We start from the raw sequence: 27507 nt of genomic DNA, 5'->3' as shown, positions 1-27507 counted from the left end.
GGAACCTCCACCATGCTCTAGTTGCCTGCAGACACTCATTATTGTACCGCTCTCCACCATGCTGCACTGTTGCCTGCAGACACTCATTACTGTATCAGTGTGCAGCCCTTCAGCAAATAAATTCCTTCTGTTATAGCCAAATATTTAACATTTTTCTTAAGGCCTCATGTCCACCGAAGATACTGCATTGCGCTACTCGTGGCGATATTTCGGCCGTGGCGATATTCTCCACTCGCGGGACTCAAATCGTGGCATGCTGTGATTTGCCATGGTGAGCCTATTTGTCAGATAAGCTCACCACAGAGAACCGTCAGTTCTCTCCCCTGCAGCGGAATATCGCTAAAGATATTCTGCTTCACCCGTGGACAGGGGGCCCAAAATCAGCCCAGAGGTGCACCCCAGTTCCTATGTTTTTTTTACCATAGTTGAGTCACTTGGCCTTGTTTCTACATAGAAGGTATGGCTTTCTGGCTGTAATTATTTCCCAAAGCTGTTCTGGGTTTTATAGAGGAGGATTGAGAGCCGATTCCGCTCCATACAATGTGGGTGCCGGCCGTTTCTCATAACTGACAGCTGCAATCAGCGTGAACGCTGATCGCAGCTGTTCACGCTGTAAATGCCACTGTCAAATCGTGGGTTTTAAATGACACTGTCAGAACTATTTTTGGGGGTACCAAATGGCCCCCTGCGATGAGAGGTTAAGATGCCATTCAGTTGCCAAGGTAGTCTGGAGACTTCTGATTGATTGCCCAGCAAGCCATTCCTGTGGCATTGCTTAATAAAATGCGGTATACTGTGATGATACGGTGCTACATTATACTGCAGGAGTGAGCAAACAATTGCAAGTTCAGGTCCCCTATAGGGACTTAAAAACAAAGGGAAAAAGTTTACATTTTTATAAATTAACAAAATTTGTAAAGTTGACAATTTTTTCCCCCTAGATTTAGGGCGAGCACCCACTGGCGTTTTTTTACCTGCGTTTTGCGTTTTGCGTTTTTCCTGCACAGGCATAGAGATAACATATGTTGCTGTCCACTGGCGTTTTTTTTGCATTGCGTTTGCGTTTTTAACATAGGAACTGTCAGTTGCATATGTGTACTTATTTTTCTCCATGGAAATTAATGGCAAAGCCGCGAAAACGCCGCGAAAAACGCGCGGAAAAAACGCGGGACACGCGGCGAAAACGCTGCGTTTTTTTCCCGCGGGAAACGCAAACGCCAGTGGGTGCTCGCCCTTAGAATTGGGGAAAAAAAAAAAAAAACATATTTGGCGTTGCGGTGTCCATAAGAGTCTGATCTATCTAAGTAACGCATTGTTTATCCCGCACAGTGCGAATGGTTTTTTTTTATTTCTGGACTGCGTTCAATGTTCAAGAATTGCCCTTTTTTGGTCCTCCATTCTCCTAGAAAAAAAATGTAATACAAAACCTACCAAAAAGTAATATGTACTCCAAATTTGGTAGCAATAGGAACTACAGAACAACGAGCAAAAAGTAATGTTATGTCATTTCCAAAAGGTATTTTATTTTTTAAAAGTAGTACAGCAAAAAAAAAAAAACCATATAAATTTGGTATCATTGTAATTGTACTGACCAACAGAATAAAGTTATCATGTCATTTTTGCCGTAGTGTGTACAACATAAAGACAAGACCGTCTCAAAGATGGCGGAAGTTTGACTTTTCCCATTTTATTTAGAAATTTTTAGCATATTTATATGGTACATTAAATATTACCACTGAAAAATACGACTCCTCCCACAAAAATAAGCCCTCAAACAGCCAAGTTGATGGATAAATAAAGGACTTAGGATTTTTTGGGGGAGTCGGGAGGATAAAACAAAAAATAAAAAGCATTAATGACTGTCTTAACCTACACATGGAAAATGATCATTATCACCTGTTTGGTATAATTGGTTATCATCATCATAGGCTATCACTCATGGCCGAGCATGATTGCCTTCCAAGTATAGGGGCTTAGCGGTGGGTCCGTAGGTGACTATAGAGACCTATTCTTGATCCGCAGGTTCTCTTCCACTTGGAGACAGATGTCCCCACTGTGAGACAGTCCCGACAAGGGTTGGCTTGATGTTCTTTTCTCTTAATACGTTTCTCTTCATCACCATCCAGTCATGCCTCTTCGAAATTCACAGTGCTGTTGGTAACGGCTGACCCCCAAATTGAGCGCTCGAGGGCCAGGGCTTTCCAGTTCTCGAGGTCTATGCCACAGTTTTTAGGGTTAACTTTAAGCCCACCTTAAATCTCTTTTGCTGTCCACCAACATTCCGTTTTCCATTCTTGAGTTGAGAGTATAGTAGTTGCTGTGGGAGACAGTAGTTGGGCATTTGCACAACGTGGCCAGTCCAGCGAAGTTGATGAAGAAGGATCATTGCTTCAATGCTGGTGGTCTTTGGTTAATCACACATAACTTTAATCAGACAAAATCCATTACTTTGTACAAGTTACCTAGAATAATTAAAGGCAGAGAGTGTTCACACCAAATATTGATTAAATTTGGATTTCTCTTTTGTTCAATTGTTTTGTCAATTAGCAAAATGCAAACGGAACGAACTATTAACACTTCTATTTTTGAAAGCATTCTTATTTTACAGCATTATTTTTCTACGCCTGCCTTAACCCTTTCCAATCCACGGTCTGACCTCTGAAGACATTATGATTTAAGGCTGCACAGCTCCGATGTTGGAGACGTCCGTCGGGGTTCTCTTACTGTATATTGCCAGCCTCTCTGCTGTTGGGGCCTAGCCAACATGTCACCTCATGTAATACTGACTTTAGCCAGCAGATAGCGCTGTTATATAACGGCAAAAAAAGGAGTAAGCCCCCTAGGAAAACCAGGTTACAAATTGGATTGGAAAGGGTTAAACTTTTACACAGTACTGTAGTATAGGGAGCTCAATGTACAATCCCCTCAGCATCAATAGGCTATATAAAAAATATTTTATCCAAACACTTAGTAAATCTACACCCTCTAACACACTTATAGAATAGATTCTTGGTGTTCAATGTTTTTTTTGTCTCAGTGTGTGCAGTTTTTGATTAAAATGAAGAATCGCTATTTCAGACGCGTGTAGATGGAAGAGTTTGCTTTCGTCTAATTAAATGCAGAATGGTCTGGGCAATATCTTTAAAAATGTAATGGAGCAGACATATTGCCCTAAGCCAATGTTCAGCAGTCAGCCTCCTATAATGTAATTTCTAAATAAAACAGAAATTAAGCTCTTCCCCCAACCATTATTTAATCAGTGGAAAAACCTTGGTTATGTTTTCATAGATGCAGAACATAGCGCTTCCTGCGCAATCCACAGGCACACAGACGGAGAAGTGGTAAAACCTTAATGGCTTTAGTCGGTGATACAATGATCATATAAAAAAGGGTTGTTGTATATTTAACAACATGACATTTCTTCATATTGCTTGTGCCAACAAAATAGGTGTAAAGGCCGGATAGGTCGAGTTCAACACTTGTCATCTTGGTTCGTGACCCTCAGAAAAGGTATGAAAGATAAAGTCCGTGGTAGGACCGGCACAAAAGTAATTAAAAATATTTATATTCTTCATGTGCAGTCACAAGACGGAGAAAGGCGTCTTTCGGGGAGACATCGGCCTCCAGTGCTTGGAATATTTTTTTACAGAGTCATTTACACAGTCTAGGCCGATTCTCTAATGAAGGCCATCACAACATCTAGCGGATCTCATATGGTCGGTTAAACTGGTCCTCCAAGTCAATGCTATCATCATAGTCAGTAATATCCATATCTTCTGTTCTTTGCATCTACGTTATCTGCTCCTTCCTCATGTGCAAGTTCCAGATCATCTACATTGTCTGGTTCATCACCACGTTCCTCCTACCAAAAAACAGAGCGACATATTAGGCTCATCAACGATGGTGGTAGATCACAAACTCATTCAATGTCTAACTTGAGGACTTAAGAACTTGCCATAAGAATATATAATGAGCACATTCTATAGACAGTTTTCATGTAAATGAAGGTTGGCATTGATTTCGAGAGCTCTTGGAAGCTCAGGGGGTCAAGAAACCAAATGGAGACACAGGAAAACCATTCTAAAAAGGAAGATTAATAATAGTATAGATAAATTATAACAGGGACAGAGGTGATTATTGTGTTAGTGTATCTTAGGGCTCCTTCACATCTGCGCTTTTGTTTGCAGATTAGCTATTCCATCTGAGGAACGGGCAAACTGAAAACTGTTCTTTTAAGGGAACTGAAGTGCAACAGCTCAGGTCAGTTTGTCTCCATTCTGTTTGATTTGCGGAAGTTTGATTGATGGAAGTAATAGCACAGACTGATACACTATTGTTTTCGCTAAAATAAAAGTGGAAGTCAAATGGATAGGACACTTCCTTTTTTTACACTGAAGTCAACGGGTGGCGGAACAGAGTGGAAAAAGTTTCCGTTTGGCTCCTTTTTAATGTCAGTTTTTAATTCAGCATGCGCAAATTAGAAAGGATAAATATAAAACGGATCCATTAAAACGGATCCATGGATGTAATTGGAAACAATTTATAGAATCTGGCTGGGTTTTTTTTTTTTTTTAAATCTAATCCCCTCTACCAGGTCTTTCTAAAAAAAAAACAAAAAAAACCCCCCGGAAACCATTGTTTCCACTTGAAATTTCATTTGGCTGTCTGTTCCTTTTTTTAATACACTGATCCATTTGAAACACTGATGTGAACGAGCCACCAATTCTACTGAATTTACACAAAAAGTATTTCATCGGCGATCTATTAGCCAAACACCAAAAATTTTTTAGTTTCTTTTTATAAATTATTTATAAAAGTTTTCCATTTTTTCAAAACAACAAGTTAAATCACTGTTAAGTAATGCAAAGAAATTGGCAACCTGCAACCCAAAGTGGTACAAAATTCCCCAAATGGATTAAGACAAAGTGCTAAACCCTGAAGCACATATAATAAACCCCTGGAGGTGGGGCCATTCAGGTACTACCTATGGTATTGCAAGTGTGGACTGCAATTATGCTTGGTCCCGAAATTCCAACCCCTGGGAAGAGGGAAGAAGAAAGGTCATTAAAGGTCAATCCACGACCCACTCCTCCCCAAACCTCTGCCCATAGTTATCCACCCCATGTACCCTCCCTATTCCTCTATTCTCTTGATAGAGTAAGATAACCTATTTTAAACTGCCGATTGTGGCGTAACAGTAGAACAGTGTAAGACGGGAAAACAAACCGGAAAAAAAGAAGAGCTACAAAAGAAAAAAAAGGGAAAAAATCCAAAAAGGAAAGAAATGGAAGGGGGAGGAGTACATCATAATCCATAGTCTTGCATTTGTCCCTGTATTATTTGGCAGGACCTTGGTGTACCGCAGCATCACTATTTGAACTGTACTAAGGGCCTGATTCAGCTCTCCAGTACTCCTATGAGTTGTATAGGTTATGGAATTCCAAAGAATCCTGGAATTGGAGCCAATGAAATAACGTTTTCCGAAATTTATCGTATGTACCTTTTACTGAAGCTGTCAAAGCCTCCATCTCCATGATCTCTCTAATCATTCTAAACCACATCTTAACCCCTTAGTGACCACGCTATAGTGTTTTTACGTCCTGCAGCTGCAGGACGTGTATGGAGGGAGGTAGCGCCGCTATCTCCCTCCATACAGCGCGGGCGTCAGCTGTTTATTACAGCTGACACCCGCGGGCAATAGCCGCGCTCAGCTGTTCGCGGCTATTAACCCTTTAAATGCCGCTGTCAATTCTGACAGCGGTATTTAAATCCCCCAAACGCTGTTTGGGGGTCCCGCACGGCCCCCCGGCGGTGAGATCCGTGCAGCTGTCATGGCAGCCGGGGGCCTAATGAATGGCCCCAGGGCTGCCTTAGCAGACTGCCTATCAAGCTATCCACACAGGGTGGCTTGATAGACTGCCTGTAAAAAAGCAGTATGACGTAATGCTATAGCATTACGTCATACTGCAGGAGCAATCAAAGCATCGCATGTTAAAGTCCCCCAGGGGGACTTCAAAGTAATGTAAAAAAATAGATCAATAAAAGTTTAAATTGTAAAAAAAAAAAAAGTTATAAAAGTTTAAATCACCCCCCTTTTGCCATATCAATTACTAAAAAATCTAAATCATAAAATAAAAATATGTATTTGGTATCACCGCGTCCGTAAAAGTCCAATCTATCAAAGTAGTGCATTATTTTTCCTGCACGGTGAACGTCGTCCGGAAAAAAAAAAATAAAGAATGCCAGAAATACACTTTTTTAGTTACCCTGTCTTCCAGAAAAAATGCAATAAAAAGCAATCAAAAAGTTGTATGTATTCCAAATTGATACTATCGGAAACTACAGGACATCCCGCAAAAATTGAGCCCTTGCACAACTACGTCGACAGAAAAATAAAAAAGGTATTGCGTGCACAAAATGACCGCAGAAAATAATTGAAAAAAATTAAATATCTTAAAAAAAAATACTGTACTGTAAAGTACTACAGCAAAAAAAAAAAAAAACTGTATAAGTTTGGTATCGTAGGATTCGTACTGACCCATAGAATAAAAATATCAGGTCGTTTGTTGTTGCAGTTTGTGCGCCGTAGAAACAGGACGCACCGAAAGATGGTGGAATGTCATTTTTTTTTCCATTTCTCTCCGCTAAGAATTTTTAAAAAGTTTTTCAGTACATTATATGGCACAATAAATAGTGCCATTGAAAAATACAACTCATCCCGCAAAAAACAAGCCCTCATACAGCGACATCGATGGATAAATAAAGGAGCTACGATTTTTTTAAAGGGAGTAGGAAAAAACAAAAATGGAAAAAAGCAAAAAAGCCTGGTCACTAAGGGGTTAATGAAGCAAACCAATAAAATGCAGAAAATAAACCAGCGCTCCAGTGTTTGGAAGATAACAGTCAGAAAGTACAGCTGTTTGTATTATGATTTTAGTTATATGATTTCCTATCCTGTGGTGCGTTTTTCACCTCTGGGATCAACCATGACGCTCTCTTCAAGATGTCCCTGGTGACCGGTGTAAGGAAACTCCATCCATACTGTGGATTCATACGCCATCCTGGATTCTGACGTACCGGAGCCCATTTAAAGGGGCCCGGCGTCACGGGGGGAGTCATCTTTCTACAGCACCTCACATTCTATATATCTTTCATTTTTTATTTTTTCACTCTCTATCCATTTCCTGGAGCGCTACCCACTATATTATCTTTCTATACATCTTAAAGGGGTTGTCCCGCGCCGAAACGGGTTTTTTTTTTCCCAATAGCCCCCCCCGTTCGGCGCGAGACAAACCCGATGCAGGGGTTAAAAAAGAAAAACGGATAGTGCTTACCTGAATCCCCACGCTCCGGTGACTTCTTACTTACCTTGTGAAGATGACCGCCGGGATCTTCACCCTCGGTGGACCGCAGGTCTTCTGTGCGGTCCATTGCCGATTCCAGCCTCCTGATTGGCTGGAATCGGCACGTGACGGGGCGGAGCTACGAGGAGCCGCTCTCCGGCACGAGCGGCCCCATTCAGAAAAGAAGAAGACCGGACTGCGCAAGCGCGTCTAATCCGGCGATTAGACGCTAAAAATTAGACGGCACCATGGAGACGAGGACGCTAGCAACGGAACAGGTAAGTGAATAACTTCTGTATGGCTCATAATTAATGCACGATGTACATTACAAAGTGCATTAATATGGCCATACAGAAGTGTATAACCCCACTTTGTTTCGCGGGACAACCCCTTTAATGAAGGGAAGACACATTCTGCCTCCATAGCCTAGGAATACATGCTCTTGCTTCGTTTACCAGATGGCGCACCACTGACTTTTTTTATGCAGACACAGGTATGTTATCGAGATGCAGCAGGAACAGCGCAGATGATTTGGGGAGAATGAAGCCTGTGAATTTGGAGGTGATCCGCCATACTACCAAAACGTTTTTGTACTATTTTTATAGCTCGGAGTACGTAGCTGTAATTGGTTGCTGTTATGTAGGGCTGCACGTTAGGCTCGGTTCCTATTTCCACTGTGAATGGCAGAGCGCATTAACTAAAATAGAATTTGTCGTATGTGACATCTAGTATTTCACCAGATGGTAAAGCGGCGTGCTGTGCCGTTTTGCGTGGTTCTAAACTCCTGATTGAAACGATTGAATGAAGTGGCAGTCAACCGTGCGCATTGCCACTCCATTTATTTCTAGAAGACTCCTTGAGATAGGCGAGTTCAGTCAGGAGCCTTTGGAATTCCCATTCATAGGATGGTTCTAGCGGACTTACTGATCAGTTAGTGATCCCCTATCTAGTGGATGGGGTATAACTTCATTCGGTGGGACAAGCCCTCTAACTAGGTCTAGTTAGAACTTTGTATTATAAAAGTTGAGCCTCAACAAGTATCAGTATATTAAATTAATCAATCAGACCTAAAACAATATGATAAAACAGTAGAGATTCACTGTAACCCTCTGGTAAATGTCAGCTGTGCCACAGCTTTAAATAATCGATAAAAAACGAGTTGGTAGCGATCTGAGAATAATTACTGACTTGATAACAGAAAATGGGTTGCAGACACACATAACATATTTAGGATTGGCCATTAGTTGCATTGTTGAATGACAATTACTTAAAAGAACAGCCTTGCGATGGCAGAACAGCCAGAAGCAGAGCACGCTGGCAATTTGACATGCCTCCATAAATAAATGGCTTTATTGTTCCCTCTCCAGCAAAGGGAGCCACAAAGAGGAATTTTAATAGCATTCCCTATTGGCCCATAAATGTAATACTCCTTCTCCATGTGGTCAGATTCTGCCAAAAGTATATTTAGACGTACATTAAGAAAATAGAAGGGTGTAATGATGAGAACCGGTAAAAGCAACGTGTTATAGGCTTATAAAATTGAGAAACGACACACAGGCTTCGTCTTTAAGAGGAGTCAAAAATAGCCTGACTACATACAATATAAAAGAGGAGAAGTAAAGGAGTTCTGACAGATCCGCACCACTTGCAGGATGGGAGGGAGGTTCAACAGCTTTATTGCTGCGCTTTCTTCAATTATCGGTATGAGTAATTAGAAGAAAATGAGTTTAGAAAAAAATTGTCCTCGAGGACAACAGAATAGAATATCAACGACGACGTGATATCAAAAAGGGCCCTGCAATAAAGCAGTTTAATAACGTGACAAAACCTACAGTGGATCTGTCACCTGAAAATCCTCCTCCTATGGAGGAGACATGTATGTTGCTATGATGAACTGCCCTAGAACACGGCTTAGATGCCAAGACTCCGAAACGTAAGGGCAGAAGCGCTGGCCGTAGCATTGTGTCTCTTCATCTGTACTTGGCTCCCCTTGAAAAGCAAGGCAGTGAATGGCCTCATCGAAACTCAAAGTCCATGCACATTGACCCTACTTTGGCAAGGAGGCTGATCACAACAGAAGGGGCACAGCACACAGCGGACGTCTTCTGCGGCTTCATTATTTAAAAATCGATAATTGTCTTGATGTCCAGATCCCCAGAGATCAAACCTTCTGCACACTTACTATGACATGTAAATGTTTTCTGAAAGGAGAGCCACACTTGAAGATTTAGATTTATGGTGGCTAAAACATGCCCAAGGAGTTCCCCTGCAAACACAGGCTCATCTATGACTTTTTCACATTGCTAAAAGGCCCTCATAGCATGGCGCCAATGGTTGAGAAGATACAGCTTCTAGACTACAGTATATTAGATCATTGCCGGTGGGTGTAATGGTGGGGTGGACCTGGAAACATAATGCCTTTTGGTTCGATATCACTAACTAGACTCAACTGAAGCCTGAGTTAACTCAATACCTTGCTTTCAATAAAGGCTCAGTGTCCCAAAGTACTCTGTGGGATGCTATGGAAGCATACTCGTGAGGGATCTTGATCTGGCAAATTAGCCACATCAGGATAAATAGGCAAATTAGCACATTTTTACAAAATAGGATTTTGGGAACTGAAGCCCTTTCTAATCATGGCGATAGTTACATAGCTATAAATATTTGGAAGGGGGCTCACACGTGACTGAGATGGCCAACTCCTCACGTATGTTTACAAAGAGATTCCTTTATAAAGCACATTCAGGTTTTGTTGAGGTATTTAAATTCAATACGCCTCATTCCTCCCCTCTCCACATCTGTCAAGAAACCGTCTGGACACCCCCATACACATCAGATGGTCCTGCCCAATTTAGCAGGTTCATCTAATCAATATGGTTACCTTTAGTTACCCAGTCCATGGTGTTGCTGTTTAGACTTCCAAGGATGGTTGAAGCCATGGGTGAAGTTACTACACAGAGCACATTTAAGACTTTATTTATTTATGTAATTGAGGAACAAGAGGAAAATGAATATAAGAACAAATGGCACCAAATACCCTGACCCACACCCTGCATCTGCAACACCACATATGAGCCCGTGGTAGGGGCTTCTTCATGAAGCTACGATGAGAGCGGGCTTCATTTACATCAACTGTAAAGGCTGTGTTCACAATGCAGAATCATATGTGAAATTCTACGCACAAATGCCATCGGTAAAACCGCAGCAGAAACTATTGTGCTGCGGATCTGCACACAGATTTAGGCTGCCTTTACATGGCCGTGAAACTGACGTGAGAATTGCGTATTGCGAGACACTTTTGAATGGACTCATATGTGGTGCAAGAAAAAAAAAAACACGACATGTCCTATCTAGAGATGAGCGAGTATACTCGCTAAGGCACATTACTCGAGCGAGCAGTGCCTTAGCCGAGTATCTCCCCGCTCGTCTCTAAAGATTTGGGGGGCGGGGAGCCGTGGGGGAGAGCGGGGAGGAACGGAGGGGAGATCTCTCTCTCCCCGCTGCAACTCACCTGTCACCCGCGCCGGCAGCCGAATCTTTAGAGACGAGCGGGGGGATACTCGGCTAAGGCACTACTCGCTCGAGTAATGTGCCTTAGCGAGTATACTCGCTCATCTCTAGTCCTATCTCTTTGCGCTCCACGGAACACATCCTCCATTGATTTCAACGGGAGATTTAATGCATCTCATGGCTCTCACATGCCAAGTGATGCAAGGCTTCCCATTGAAATCAATGGGAAAACTTGTGATCCTCTATAGCGAGTGGATCTCAATTTCACAGATGGAATAAGTTTTTGCCTAAAACATGCCTCGTATCTGCCAGTAAATCACATGTTCACAAGTGCAATATTGGGCCGAGTTTCACAGCCCAGTATCACGCTCGCCCGTGGATAGGCAGCCTCAGGCCTAGCAATGGGCAATTCCACATGGACAGCTATCAAGTGACTTGTCACTTCTTCATTAAGACAGGCGTTGGAAATTCTGCACATGGATTTGTCCACTGATAGGACTAAGTCAACGTGCGGATCTGTGGCACAGTGAACATAGCCTCAGCGAGACCCAAGACATGTTATCAATGTGAGGAGTAGTCAGGTGGCAGCAGAGTCATTGGAAGTTTAGGCGTGGTGTAAATGACACAATGCACTGCATTATAGATAGGAACGATGCAGAAAACAAGCTGCAAATTCTGGAAACATATGGTTAAAATATAGAATTTCATCCAGCTCCTCTAGAGCAACTGTTGTATTAAACCCTTCCAGAAATCCTGGGCTGCACAGCTGTTTCCTCCGCTGAGCACAATATCAGCGCAGAGTCCTAATCTTCCTGGGCTTGGATGCGTGAAGGTAACTTGGCTCAGTAAATGTTTCCTGGCAAAATCCTTAATCAAATCCTGCATATTAGCTGTAAGTGGCTCTGGAAAGGAACCAGATGGGGTTTTGCTTCTCTCTTGGAAGATCATACTAAATTCAAAGGGTATTAGGAGTATAAAGCTTTCATTGTCTATCTCTTGCACTAATGAGATCGGCGCACACATTATTTATAAAGCGGAACCTGAGGGAAACCTTGCTCTTCTTACACGGAACGTGAGGCTTCCACAACTACTTGGAAACAGTTTTGGAACAAAGATAATTTTCCTGTTGTAATGTCAGTGGTTTAGCACTAGGGGCGCACTTCTATGGTTATCTATGAACCTTTTAAGTAGCAGCTAGAGATGAGCGAACGTACTCGTAATGAGTACTTACGCACCCGAGTACCGCCATTTTCGAGTACTTCAGTACTCGCGCGTAAAGATTCGGGGGGCGCCGGGGGCGGGGAGAGGCGCGGCGGTGCGGGGGGTAGCAGCGGGGAACAGGGGGGAGCCCTCTCTCTCTCCCTCTCCCCCCCACTCCCCGCTGCAACCCCCCACGCCGCCACGGCGCCCCCCGAATTTTTTCGCCCGAGTACGGAAGTACTCGAAAATCGTGGTATTCGGGCGAAAAAGGGGCGGGGCCGAGCACGTTCGCTCATCTCTAGTAGCAGCCTTTTAAAAAAATAAATAAATTAAAAAAAAATGTAAATTTATGTTCTCCTTCCCACTTTCAAAAAAAAATCATAACGCTTATTTTTCTGGTTGACGCAGCTGTCCAAAGTTTGCTTTTTGCAAGACAAACTATTTTTTTTTTATGGTACCATTTTATAGGATGTATGGAAAAACAATCATTTCTAATTGAAAGGAAATAGAAAAAAAACCCCATCTTTGGCGCATATTGCTCTTACAGCATACACACTGCGGCAAGATAACACAACTATATTCTGTGGGTCAGTGTCATTACGATATCAAATTTAGTTACTTATTTTGGCTCTTCTACTTGAGGGCTTATTCACACAATCATATATCGGCTGGGTATTCACGCCGGCCGATACACGGCGTCTCTCTCTGCAGGGGGAGGAGGCTGGAAGAGCCGGGAGCAGTGCTCTGAGCTCCCGCCCCCTCTCTGCCTCCTCTCCACCCCTCTGCACTACTTGCAATTACAGAGGGCGGGGCTAAGTTCAGAGAATTAGCGCCACCCCTGTCCCGCCTCCCCTCATTGCAAATAGCGGAGAGGGGGCGGGAGCTCAGAGCACTGCTCCCGGCTCTTCCAGCCTCCTTCCCCTGCAGAGAGGGACGCCGTATATCGGCTGACGTAAATACGCGGCCGATATACGGTCGTCTGAATAAGCCATAAAAACCATCTTCTTAGCCTTGTAACTTTTTTTAATCTTTCAGTCGATAGGGTTGTGTGAGGGTTTGCTTTTTGCAGGTACAAACAGAGGTTTCTACTGGTGCTACTTTGGAGTACATATATCATGTTTTGCTTGCCTTTTAAATTTTTCTTGGAGACAGGGTGCCCAGAAATGCACAATTCTATTTTTTTTATTACATTCTCAATGTGGGATAAGTAATGCATTATTATGATCAGAATTTTGTGACAGCAAATAGGTTTTATTTTGTGTTTTGATTTATTATAAAACATGGGGAAAAGGGTTTTGTTATCCTTTATTTTTACAATAACTTTTTTGCACTTTTTATTTTTTTTGTCACCATAAGGGACTTAAACTTGTGTTAGATTGCCAGCAATCTATTTTTTTAGAAAGACCACAGGCCCATCTAAATAGACAAATGCATAGCAGACCTGGGGGCCTTCAGAAGCTCCTGGGGTTACAGGATACCCGGACGGCACCTTCTGATCTCATCACGGGGGCCACTTAAGACCCTCAAACTCCAATCTGGACATTTAAATATTGCTGTCAATATTTAAAAACATTTAACCTCTTTAGTGGCACGCCTGGAAAATCTCTGGGGCTTGCTGCATTGACCATGCAGTTAAACCCCGGAAGATTTCCATAGTGCTGAAATGCTGGCCAGAACACGCAGTAATTGTGCCACTGTGCATGTTTGCTATTTCGAATTACCTTAGGAAAATCTTCGGGGCTGGCTCTGCTGGCATGGTAATAATAAACCTGCCACTGAAGGGGTCAAAGGATTAACAGCTGTGATCATTGTGATCGAGCCTGTAGTGCGTGTGTGGAGTATATAAAGTGAACGTGGCCCCCGGGCCAGCTCCATACAAACCCTGCCACTATAGGGTGTACATGTATACCCTTTAGCTTCAAGGACTTGAAGACCTGTCAGCTCTCCTGTCTTGTTTGTTTTAGTAAATACTTCTGGGCCACTTTACATAAAATTCCTGGATAGTGTTTTCTTAGTACTTTGTGCTGCACATTCCTCTGTTAATCCTACTTGAATGACTTGACATCTGGGTGCCATCATGCCCATTGTACACACCAGCTCATGAAATCAGCATTGGGTAGTGCCAGCGTTTAGGAACACGACCTTTGACAAGATAAATTAGTGTCAATTTTTTCATACATAGGTCGAGGACCATTCATAGTTCTTGCCATAGTTTCATGGGAAATGTACTATAAGGGTCATTCCGTGTCAGTTCAACCAACGCTCCCGGTCGACCATCTCAGATTTCAATGAAACTTTGCACAAAGGTAGACCCTGACCCTAAACTAAGATAGCCAGAATATTAGGCTTCAAAGTGCTTTGGTTCACAAGCTACAGGTCTTACTCTAGGGGGTTGTCATGTGATTACAGCGCGCAACCAGAAAAAAGGGGCGATTTCAATCCATTGCCAAGCCAGTTCCAATGACTCTAGAGCAATGAAATTTCACACACTAGGAGAACTTTTGGTGCTGAATCCAGCTAAGCTCCTCAGACTGCCACTCTTATCATCATTCTGCCACCATTGCATGTCAAAGTAGCTGAAAAATTCTATCGCGCAAAATAAAACTCATATTTTAAGCAGTAATAACTCCTAATCAATGCAATCCAACTCAGCTATGAATTTATCAATGTGTACTCCATAGAAATGTTTCTCATTATTCCCATTATGGACCCAAAAGGATGCATAGCTCTTAAGATACAATGAGTCAAAAAAGGCAAAAAACACTTTTTTGCAAATTTTTCCCTTTTTCAAAGGCGAAAATCGGAATGTACTCCATTTTTTTTTTTTTCATTTTTGTTCTATTTGGAAGAGAATTTTTTGCTCTACAAGATTCGATGTTTTTCATTTTGTTCCCAGACCTTCTAGATGGGAAAATATCAATGCCTGTGAAGGTCCTATGCACTCGCGGAGGTCAAATAATAAAATAAGTGTAAGTTTTGCATGGATGTATAATTAGTTTAGAAATCATGAGAAGGTAAATTATTTTTGGAATGAGACAACTCGGGTGTGGGTGGGGAGCGGCGTGGGAGAGCGGGGAGGAAAAGAGGGGAGATCTCTCTCTCCCTCTCTCCCCCCCGCTCCTCACCTGTCACCCGCACCGGCCCCCGAATCTTTAGAGACGAGCGGGGAGATACTCGGCTAAGGCACTACTCGCTCGAGTAATGTGCCTTAGCGAGTATACTCGCTCATCTCTAGTCATAATACTACATACACACACCATGACTTTCTATATATTACCCAGGACCCGATTAACTGTCTGCAGAGAGTAAGGAGTTTTTTGTTTTTTTTATTAAACAGTAGCTTTACCCAATCCCTATACTGTAATCACAGTTAGTTTATCTGCCCTGCGTATTGGAGCGGCAGCCCGTATTGGAGCCATAGTGTTCTCGGTTAGAACCATGCTGTCTCTTCTATAGTCTACTTGCTACAAAAGATTTTGCTTCCTTTACTCTGTAGCAGCACGATTCCCTCGGCAGGGAAATCAGCACAGATGTAGTCTGTCATCTCCGGGAGGACAGAGAAAGTGCTACGTGTTTTGAATGAGACGTGTTGTGCGAAGAAGCTGCGATGCATAATAATGTGCACACTGAAGCTTCACCTTACAATTCAACGACAATGACCCCCAAAGGATCAGAGGCTTAAAATAATACAGCCAAAATCAGGTTAGCCGAGGTAAAGAGAATGGGCTGGAAGTTAAAAGGAAAGGGGGAAATCCATTTACCCCACAGACCGTTGTGATACTGAGAAAAAGACAATGTACTGTATGAGCTGCAGGAGCTCAGCTATTCCTCTGCAATAGGAGATTGCTAATAAGAATTTGACAATTAGCGCTATTGTTTTGTTCGTTAAAGGGAAGGTTCACCTTCACACCAATTTTTTAAATTCGTTTATCCAAAATTAAAGGGACCAAGCTAGTATATAACAAAAGCACGCTGTCATCAGGGGGCGGTGCAGGTCTGCGGTAGTGTTATTTGAAGTTGCTGCTTTAACCCCTTAACGACGCGCCCCCTTTTTTTTCATTTTTGGTTTTTTTCCTCCTCATCGTCAAAAAAATTTGAACTCCTAATTATCCATTGACATGGCTACATGGGGGCTTGTTTTTTGCAGGGCAAGTTGTATTTTTCAATGGTGCTATTTAAATGTACCATAGAATGTACAGAAGAGCTTTTAACAATTTCTAAGTGGAGTGAAATGGAAAAAAAAACAACAAAGCTCCGCCATCTTTAGTGGAGCCGGGGGGGGGGGGGGGGGGAGGTGTCTTGTTTTTATGGTGTGCAAACTGCAACAAAATTTACATAACTTTTTTCTTGGGTCAGTACTAGAGATGAGCGAACGTGTTCTTAACGAACACTTACGCACCCGAACACCGGCTTTTCCGAGGACTTCCGTGTTCGCGCGTAAGTATTCGGGGGGCGCCGGGGGGCGGGGAGAGGCGCGGCGGCGCGGGCGGCAGCAGCGGGGAACAGGGGGGAGCCCTCTCTCTCTCCCTCTCCCCCCCACTCCCCGCCGCAACCCCCCGCGCTGCCACGGCGACCCCCGAACTTTTTTCGCCCGAACACGGAATTCCTCGCGAAGTTCGGTGTCCGGGCGAAAAGGGGCGGAGCCGAACACGTTCGCTCATCTCTAGTCAGTACCATTAGGGGGATACCAAATTTATGTAGTTTTTCTTTTCTTGTTGTACTACTCTTAGAAAATAATTTTATGCATTTCCAAAGATATTTTATTTTTTACTGCCATCTTCTGACAGCCACAACTTTATTTTTCCATTGACGTAGTTGCGCGATGGTTCTTTTTAGGTGGGACACCTTCGTTTCTACTGGTACCATTTTGGAGTAAGTACGTACAACTTTTTGAACGCTTTTTGTTAATTTTTTTTCTTTGACTCGGAGAGGGGTCGGGGGGGGGGGGGGGGGGGGTGTTGGTCACCAAAAAGAGCAATTTTAGCTTGGTCTTTTTCAGTCGAAGTTCACCATGGATCAATAATGCACTATTTGATCGAACTTTCACTTGGTTTTGATTTTTTTTTAATCATATAAACTTAAAATAAATTTTACGTTTTCCTAACACCTTTTATTAAAACTTTTTTAAACTCACCTTTACATTTTTTTTAGTCTCCATAGGAGACTTGAACTTGCAATCATTTGATCACTTATACAGTATGACGTATTTCCATAGTATTGCATTTTCCTGCAATCTGACAGGCATGGCTTGAAAAACAAATCAGCCATGTCAGTGCTGGGACCATTCGAATCCCTGCAAAACCGATCAGGATATTTTCAGGGTTAACAGCCTCGATCAGCATTAATGCTGATTGTGGCTGTGGCCAGCAGGTGTCAGCTGTGAGGAACAGCCAGCATCCATATTGTATGGAGTAAGATCAGCACCCAATCACCCTCCATGAAAACCCTGAATGCACAGGATGTAAATCTACGTCCCGTATCGTTATGTTTAGTATGTTTTTCTTAAAGTTTTGATATATTTATACAAAACATACAAGAAAAAAGTCAACCTATTGCAGGTTGCGTAGGACCGCAACAGTGACTTTTTGCAAAAAAAACAAAAAACAAAAAAACAGGTGTCACTGCAATCAAAGCAGCAAACCTCTCCACTAACAATCCTTCTGGCACGTCCTTATAAAATATGATATCTTCATGTGGCACCAGATCTTCGGACTGACGCTTCTATGTGTTTACAATAACAAACGCAAATTTTAAAAATATCATATTTTCAAAAAAACATAAAACAGAGCCTAGAAACTAAAGCCTTCACAGTAGATGAAAAAAAAAAAAAACACTATAAGAGAAAGTAGGCATACTCCGTAAAGAAGGAGGTAAACCCCTCTGAGATGAGCCGTCTGCAGCCACCTCTCTCCTCCCCTCGTCCCATCTAACTTGCAGTTCTAACCCAACACCCCCCCACAGGACCCATCAAAGCCCGATCCACTCACCACCCCATAGTATTCTGAAACTCGGATGAATACCAGTATGTGTTCCATAGTACCCATGCACGCCCATTCAAGCAAAGCCCGTCTGTATCTTCATCGTCCAGCTCCTCCATGTACATCAGTTGGTTCAACTCTTGAACAAATTCCAGGGATGTGGGAGCGATGTTGCTTCGCCAATGAGGCGGGATGACGGCTCAGGCTGCGGTAAGGCAATGCCGCAAGAGACCTTTTTTAATAGCAGCGAAATGGTCAGGAATGATAGACAGCAACGCCAGTTGTGGGGTGGCCTCCACTGTGCTGTGCGACACTCCCTCATACAGCTGAAATACTCTCTTCTAAAAAGGTTGGATGAGTGGGCAATCCCACCAGATATGCAGCATGGTACGAAGCTCGGACCCACACCTCCAACACTCCTCTGGGACTGAGGGAAAAATGCGGTGGATCAGAGCAGGGCATCTGTACCACCTGGGAAGAAGCTTAAAATTTTTCTCCTGTACAGCACAGGCCAAGGGTAACTTGTGTGCAAACATGAAAGCCCTCTCCCAATCAGAGTCCTGCAATTCCAAGGCCAGATCCCTCTCCCAATCCCCGACATACGATGGGAGGCCCTGTGTGAGCCTTTCCAGAATGATTCTATATATCTCAGAGAGGATCCAAGCCGGTCGGGCCAGCTCGTAAAAATAATTCCTCTATGGGTTCAGGGGGGTTCCTGAAGAGACACGACCATAACCGGTCCTCCAGAATGAAGACAACTGGAGATACTCCATCCACAACAATCTCTGCTCCGGACGAGACGTGTGTAGTTCATTAAATGACGGAAAGCCACCGGAGCTCACGATCTGGTAGCACCGCATATCCTCCTCCTCCCGCCAGCCAAGGAAGCTCAATCTCTCCTGTCCTGGGGGGAAAGCTGGATTATGGAATATGGGGGTCAATGCTCCCCTACGAATTGTCACATCTTCCCTGGTAGTCAGTCTGCCTCACACGTCTAAGCAATTCTGGGTAATTGGAGTATGAGGCAAGGCTATTGGTCTATCCTCCACTGGGATCCACGGCAATAGTCGCAGGTGGGGGCAGGTCAAAGTTGACTCCAGACCCACACTCACTGCGTTGAGGCTGCATGATGAAGCCAGTCCACCAGTCTGGTGAGGACCGCAGCGGAATAGTAAGTTTTAAGGTCTCGGAGACCTACTCCTCCCCCTGGGTTTAGTGTGTGACATGGTCCGGGAACTAATGCAGCTATTCCTTCCCCTCCACACGAATTTGTGAAACATTTGTTGAATCTGCTTAAAGTAGTGCTCCGGTAATTTAATTGGCAAGGTCTGGAAAAGGTATAGAAATTTTGGTGTCACATCCATTTTCAGCACGTTTATTCGCCCGAACCGACTCAACTGTTTGACAGCGTATCCATTCAGCTCCTTTCTCACTTTTTCAGCAGAGGAATGTAATTAAGATGGTATCAAGAGAAAATATCTGCCGCTATATGCACCCCTAGATATTGGATGGAGGTTGAACGCCATCGGAAATCAAATTGGTCTGCTAGGTAGGCTACCTCACCAGGTGGGAAAGATATATTCATGGCCTCCGATTTGTGCAAATTAAAGGGGTTGTCCCGCGCCGAAACTGTTTTTTTTTTTTTTTTCAATAGGCCCCCCGTTCGGCGCGAGACAAACCCAATGCATGTGTTAAAAAAAAACAAAAACATTTAGTACTTACCCGAATCCCCGCGCTGCGGCGACTTCTTCCTTACCTTAGCAAGATGGCCGCCGGGATCTTCACCCACGATGCACCGCGGGTCTTCTCCCATGGTGCACCGTGGGCTCTGTGCGGTCCATTGCCGATTCCAGCCTCCTGATTGGCTGGAATCGGCACACGTGACGGGGCGGAGCTACGAGGACCAGCTCTCCGGCACGAGCGGCCCCATTCACCAGGGAGAAGACCGGACTGCGCAAGCGTGTCTAATCGGGCGATTAGACGCTGAAATTAGACGGCACCATGGAGACGAGGACGCCAGCAACGGAGGAGGTAAGTGAATAACTTCTGTATGGCTCATAATTAATGCACGATGTACATTACAAAAGTGCATTATTATGGCCATACAGAAGTGTATAACCCCACTTGCTTTCGCGGGACAACCCCTTTAACTTTGAAGTTACTAAATTGCCCAAAATTGGAGAAGTCCTGCAGAATCGCCGGAATTAAGATGCATGGCTGGGAAACGAACAGGAGAAGATCGACAGCATATAAAGCAGTCTTACAGACCTGAGTCCCAATTTGCAGGCCCCACACATTAGGGTTGTTCCTCAGCGCCACAGCCAAATGCTCCATAACAGTGGCATACAGGAGAGGGGGGGAGCCCTGTCTCATCCCGCTCCTAAAAAGGTACCGGGTCTGATAAAAGGCCATTTACCCGAATCTGCGCCGACGGGTTTCGGTAGTCCCGTATCGTTAAAGGGTTAAAGCACTTGTAGTCTAGCAAGTGCAAGTCTGATCTCAGAAAGTATATAATGGCTTTTGGACTTCTCTTTTCCAGCCTACAAAGCACTCAAAGAGCACTTTGTAGTGGCAATCACCGGGCGCCCCCTGGCATGACATAGCTGCTGGGACTTAGCAGGCCCAAATGAGTTCTATGGCCCCAGAGGACAGTTTCCTCTCATAACTGGAGCTTCTTAGGCATACCAGTTACAGTGAAAACCTGCAAAATAAAAGATAAGGATGTGATTGTCCTCCAGAGGTCTTTTATGACCTCTAGAGGGATAGGTAACAAAAATACACTATTGTAAAAAAAAACTAGCACGTTTCTACCCTGCTTCCCTGAAAATAAGATCTACCCCCAAAAATGTATGTATGATTTTAACATTGATATAAAAAAAAACCTGACATCTTGAAAGGAGGCGCTAGTACCCAGTTGTACCACTTCTAGCTTGGTTACAGGATATGATATAGGCAGGCATGAAGGCTCTAGTACCCTGTTGTACCTCCTCTAGCTTGGATACAAGATGTGATATATGCAGGTATGGAGGCTCTAGTAGCCTGTTGTACTGCCTCTAGCTTGAATGTAAGATGTAATAAGGGAGGGCATGGAGGCTCTAGTACCCTGTTGTACTGCCTCTAGCTTTGATACAAGATGCGATACGGATGGGCATGGAGGCTCTAGTAGCCTGTTGTACTGCCTCTAGCTTTGATACAAGATGTGATATGGGTGGGCATGGAGGCTTTAGTACCCGGTTGTACCTCCTCTAGCTTGGATACAAGATGTTATACGGGCAGGCATGGAAGCATATAGGTTCTGTATGCTATCCTGCAGTATATGGCTCCACATTTGCTGTAACAGAGTTTCTAGATTGGGCAAACTTATAGGCTGTCGAAGTTGGTGTCCCAGATAGTCGCTGTGATTGGTTTATTGAGCGCCGGCTGTGATTGGCTGGTGCTTGATCCAATCACAGCGTTTACTTGCCGACGGCGGGGGAATTCAAAGCCGAGCAGAGAGATGACATCGGGGAGAATTACATAGGAGCTTGCCGCACGGTCGGGGAAACAGACGCCGGCTGGGAGGTGAGTATTGTGGGTTTTTTTTTTAACCTAGTCTAGCTAGGCTTATTCTCTAGGCACCTAGTTTTCCCAGTTTTTTTGTGGTAAAATTAGTTGCCTCGGCTTATACCCGAGTATATACGGTATTTTTTTTTGTGAAATATATTAAAAATATTCCTGTAGGTCATAAAAAAATGGATTGAAGGAATTATTTTGGTTGCCACAAAAGTATAATTAGAGCCGTTAGACCACCATATGTGAAAACTTTTTTTTTTTTCTCCAAAGTAGTATCTGGGTATTTAGGACTGAACACTGGTCATTCAAAAGGATAATTTAAATGAACAAAAGGAGAACCTCATCATTTGGGGTGTCTATAGCTCCTTTGCAGACTTATGTGTCTCCATAACATAATCCTGCAGTCACCATGGTTTGCAAAAGTGGATCTTCCCCTTTAAGACTTTTTACACTTAGCAGTATCAATGCCAATTTTAATGATTTCCCACAAATCTATAAAGATCATCATAAATCTTCAATTTCATTAGTATAAATTGGTTTGATTGACCACATGAAAAACAAAAATTATTAATTTCTATTAAGCGATTAGTGCCATCAGAGTCATTTTCTATAGAATTTCATACCTCTGAAATACACAAATCTCCAAGTTAACCCAACCAGGGTTTTCGAACACTCCATGAGTTTGATTCTCTGAGCTGACATGGTAGAAGATAAGGGGGAATATTTACTTTAAAGTGAACAGGCATTACTTAATATATTATATTATTATATTGGATATTAATTTATTTGCAAACATGTGCCTTTATTATAAGCTATATAGAATCAGAGGCAAGAATGAGAATGAATGATCCATAATCAAGACGCCAGAGTACCCCTGGCTGCTTATAATAGAACTTTAACCCTTTCCAATCCATTTATTTTTTTTCATGCACGGAGAATGGATGAGAAAAAATAAGTTTTCCCTTTACCCTCCTGATCTGACAGTTCAGGAGGGTGCAGGTGGTCACTACACCGTGGGGGGAATGTGGAAGTATTACTTCCGCATTCTCCCTTCAGCCTCCCGGCTCGGCGATCACTTGACCGCTGGGGGTCAGGTGACAACGGCGGTCCCATGATCGCCGTCCGGAATCTCCCTGCATTACATAGCGCTAATTGAGCGCTATGTAATGTGTAAAGGAGAAGGGTTAAAAACCCTTTCTGCCTTTTCCTCGGGGGTCCTCAGTGAGGACCAGTGCAGGAGTGCATCTGCACCCGATGTGTCTGACGATCGGGTGCAGATGCACTCCTGCACTGCAGTGTCGGGCCTGTCCTGACATCGGAGCTGTGGAGGAAAATGATGATGTCAGGGCAGGCCCAACATTGGATTTGAAAGGATTAAAGGGGTTGTCCCGCGGCAGCAAGTGGGTCTATACACTTCTGTATGGCCATAATAATGCACTTTGTAATGTACATTGTGCATTAATTATGAGCCATACAGAAGTTATAAGAAGTTTTTCACTTACCTGCTCCGTTGCTAGCGTCCTCGTTCCCATGGAGCCGACTAATTTTCGCCGTCTAATGGCCAAATTAGCCGCGCTTGCGCAGTCCGGGTCTTCTTCTGTTCTCAATGGGGCTCCGTGTAGCTCCGTGTAGCTCCGCCCCGTCACGTGCCGATTCCAGCCAATCAGGAGGCTGGAATCGGCAATGGACCGCACAGAAGAGCTGCGGTCCACGGAGGGAGAAGATGCCGGCGGCCATCTTCACCGGTAAGTATAGAAGTCACTGGAGCGCGGGGATTCAGGTAAGCGCTGTGCTGTTTTTTTTTTAAGTCCCTGCATCGGGGTTGTCTCGCGCCGAACGGGGGGTTGAAAAAAAAAACAAAAAAAAAACGTTTCGGCGCGGGACAACCCCTTTAAGGCTGCCTGTCCACAGACATGATAGAATATAGTTAGCGATATTCCGCTGCGGGGGAGGAGGGGAAAGCACTGTAAGGTCTCTGCAATGAGCCTATCTAATAACTATCTAAACTATCTAAACATACTCTTAGGGCGCCTTTACACTGCTGACATTGGCCCCATTGAAATCCATGGGAGAAGATCACTGAAGGAATTCCCTGCTGCAGCTGTCACAGCTGCAGCAGGGAATCGTGATGTTCCCCCATTGGCTTCAATTAAATTGCGGACGGGCCGTGAATTCCATGGGAAAGCAGTAGTTTAAAAAAAACAAAAAACCAAACTACTGTGCAAGTGCTGCGGTGCACCGGCCGGCGCTTGCGCACACATCCGCAGCAGAGAAAAAAGAAGATTTGGAAGGGTAAGCCGGGTGATCGTCCATGGGCAGGGTCCGATTCCGCTGCGTGCTCCTGCATGCGGAATCCGAACTGCCCGTGGACAGGAGTTCTAAGGATAGGTCATCAATAGAAATTGCCTGGCAAACCCATTAAACTCCCCCCCCCCACCTAAACCCCTAATAAAAAGGTTTTCATACAATGTCCTGTTCTTGGTCGTCCTGATATGGTTCTTCTGGTTCTTCTCTAGACTTTATTTTGGCATCATCACCTTGTATTAACTGAATGAGGAAAAGTACAAAATTAGAAAACAAGTGGATTACTGAAAAGCTACAAAGGATCACAGTCAATAAGCGAATTCCGTGAAAGTGCAATCTAATATCTGAAGAACTAGACGAGTCTGCCATCATAACCGTGTCCTGTCTACACCTACTGGTGCTTCTACTTTTTTCTGGTAAAGAATGATCTGACAGACATTAAAGGGGTTTTCTGAGTTATTTCCTCTCTAAGGTTTTGGGCTCGATGTGCCCAAAACGTATATGAGTAATATAATTACTGCAGCGCCGGGCTGCAGTTTCGTCCATCTGGCGCTGTGGCATCTGACAGGTGACATCACCCGGCCAGGAGGCCTGCAGAATCCCCGATGCAGGTGTAAAGGATGTCACTGATGGACGTCCTCATCGGCCTCCCATTGACTGCAGAGGTCACATGCTTAAACAATCCATGTCGCCGATGTAAACACCGGATTGTAATGAATGCCGGCAGGGGAGCAGAGTGCAGCAGGGGATTTAGTATGTGTGGTTTAAAATGTGATTGTTTTCAGGAAGAGAAACCAAGTGATCTTGTAGATATGATACCTTTAAATGGCTAACAAAAATACATGATGTTATAACAAGCTTTCAAACTATGCAGGGTTCTTCCTCACGCTTAAATGGAATAGAGCAGAAGAGGCATGTCCATTTATACACATACATACATATGACAAGGCACAGACATGGTGCGATTAATTTGCACTTACCAGAACATAATAAGTGGAGGAGTAAATACATAATTAGTCCACTGATAAGGGTTGTGAAAGTTTTATGGTCTCTGAATTTGTGTAAGAGGGGTCACCAGGCCTGTGCTATAGATTTCTCATATTCTCCACTGATGCAAGAAGCCCCCTCCGAGGTTCCTTCCAGTCTTGACAGTGTTAAAAGGTTGTTCTAAACTTGTACTCCTAAATTCTTCTGTGACGTTTGGATTTGAAATTGCCTTTTAATATAATAACTTTCACATTTTCTATGTTGTGTCCGTGACTAGAAAAATGCTCGGCCGCAGGTAATTCTGTCTTTCTCTCTTTACCCATGTGGCGACATATACTGCACATGATCAGGTACATAACATTGGACGTGGAACATGCTATAAGCAATGTCTATATTACACAATGTGATCCTTGCGCTAGGAAATCCAAAGATTGCTCAACAACTTTAATTTGTCCAATTCCCTGTGACAATTGACATGGATGAAGATTATGGAGCAGATTTCACCCTCAAAGATGCAATACAGCAAAAGGTTGCTGCCACATTTGCAGGTGTCTGCGCCAGTGTGCAACAAGGCAAATACACATCAATTTTCATAGGGAACCAGCCAAAAATAAAGGCGGTTTCCAGGCATATCCTAGTACTGATCTGTCCTCAGGATAGGTCATCAGTAGTTGATTGCAGAGGGCCCGTCACTCGGCATCCCTGTCAATCAACTGAACCTTTGGCTTGCTGTCAGTGCAGCATTGTCATCAGGGTCAGAGGCAGAAGTCTCATACAAACAAAAGCAATGGGAGCGCTGCCTCCTAATACTCTTCAGAGTCCGACCACCATGTAAATGAGAAGCCCTCTTTGATGCTTCTGCCTACCACCCCATTAACGATGTCCAGCCCCACTACACTGACAGCGGGCCACGGAATTTAGCTGATTGCTGGGGGTCCTCGTCGATCAGTTAGTGATGATTTATCCTGCAGATAGGTCATCAATAAGATTTGTCCAGAAATCCCCTTTAAAAAAAAGTTATTGAGGGCTGTTGGTACAGGGTGATTCTCTCGCAAGGAAATACAATCTCCTGAGAAAAGTATTTAAAAAGCAAGAACCACCAGAATGTAAAATATAGAACATATAAAAGAAACAGCAAGATTTTTTTGTAAAATGCTCCTTACAATCCTGTTGAATCCTCTAACAGACTTCAATATAGTCTACTTCATCAAGACAAGGCACCATAGGCCTCCATATAGATATATGGCTTTACCAAACATTTCCACTGAAAGTTTGAATAGACACAGCGATTTCAACAAACTTTGTATAAATCAAAAGTAGAAGTGAACACAAGAAACTTTGTAATCTCTTATTAAAGAAAAATGCTTTTTTTAACTAACATGAGCACTTCTTCTCCACCCCTTCCCCTCTTGTACTGAACAAACAAATTTGAAATACTGCTAAAATCTGTCTTGAACCAAATAAGCACACTGAAGGATGAGCTTACATGTTGCCCAAGTCTTCGGAGAGGGAAGGAGGAAGCAGCAGCTACAGAGCAATAGTGAGGCAGAGAGACTCTACTGAAAGCTTTTGTGTATCCAGCACTGGGATGTGATAAAAACACATCTACACTGCTCAGTACTGCTGTATAATGTCTGCCATGATGCTGCTTCTTAGAGTGTGCTACATAGAGATAGGAAAGCAGGATCTCCCCTGTGTGCACTGTGAATAGGAGATGACATTGCAGCTAGTCTCCACCCGATAGTTCAGGGAAAACTGCGAATTAGATGCTGACAAGGGGTAACTGGTAAAAAAAAACAACTCATAATGGCCAGAAATAGTGCTACTTCTCATGTACACATACAGGACTGGTAGTTTTTAAAGAACAGAACCCAATAGACTCAAGTTATCTCCTCTCCTTTTGTTACTATGGGGAGACAGGGAATTGGGAGAAAAATCTGACTTTAATAAATTCATGGGATACTGCAGGTGCAAGCTAATATTTTGTATGATCTCCGTTACATTTACGCACAGAACCACGTCAATGCTAGAACAAACATACAGCTAATCCCTTTAGCACCACATTTACTCTATTTTCTTTCTCTGGGAGCCAGTGATTTAAATGTCAATATCAGACTGGAGCAATGTGACTCAGATGCCTATTACATGTCTGCCTGCTGACAGATGTGACTGGAATATTCACTGCATTTGACACAGGAACAGCTCTGACTGTATATTCATAGTCCACATTGCAACAATGTAATAGAAGGACAACAGGGCAAAGACAGGCGAATTAAAGCTGCATAAAGAGATCTGATTTTTTTGGCAAGTCTTACTGAAATTAGCAGATCTGCTGACAATCTAATGTTCCCAGCGTCTTCCACGTTTCCTCCGACTGCAGATTTCATTGAACGGTCTACTTTAGCAATTTGGAAATAGCTCTATTCCCATCTATAGGTTCTGGGTTTTTTTAGCACAACTCTGTCAACAAGAGCTGTAAATGTGCTGGAGACCCACTGTTTCAGCAATGTGATGGAGTTCCAGCAATAATACATGCCAATGGAAAGATGAAACAATGCCCATTATATCGCCACCTATTAGAATGCAGCATCCCTGCAAATTCACAACTGACCTTTTAACAAGCCTTGTAACGC

At 43.5% G+C, this 27507-nt stretch overlaps 1 protein-coding gene across 2 annotated transcripts in view; it reads right to left on the bottom strand.

Annotated features, from left to right (window-relative positions):
* Window positions 1–3236: 3236 nt before the first annotated feature.
* LOC136632135 (Golgi integral membrane protein 4-like) overlaps window positions 3237–27507 on the bottom strand; it is a 163871-nt gene continuing 139600 nt past the window's right edge. The window contains exons 13-15 of one of the 2 annotated variants that reach the window (XM_066606794.1): window positions 24050–24130; window positions 22207–22278; window positions 3237–3862 (exon numbers count right to left, since the gene is read on the bottom strand). In XM_066606794.1, the coding sequence (XP_066462891.1) occupies window positions 22231–22278; window positions 24050–24130 (129 nt within the window). In that variant the 3' untranslated portion in view covers window positions 3237–3862; window positions 22207–22230. The remainder of the gene's footprint in view (window positions 3863–22206; window positions 22279–24049; window positions 24131–27507) is intronic. The other variant, XM_066606793.1, reaches the window with a different exon arrangement.

This window comes from Eleutherodactylus coqui, chromosome 6, assembly GCF_035609145.1.
Source record: "Eleutherodactylus coqui strain aEleCoq1 chromosome 6, aEleCoq1.hap1, whole genome shotgun sequence".
NCBI classification, from domain to species: Eukaryota; Metazoa; Chordata; class Amphibia; order Anura; family Eleutherodactylidae; genus Eleutherodactylus; species Eleutherodactylus coqui.
The sequence above is the reverse complement of the archived record's forward strand: the minus strand, read 5'-3'. Positions and strand labels throughout refer to the sequence as shown.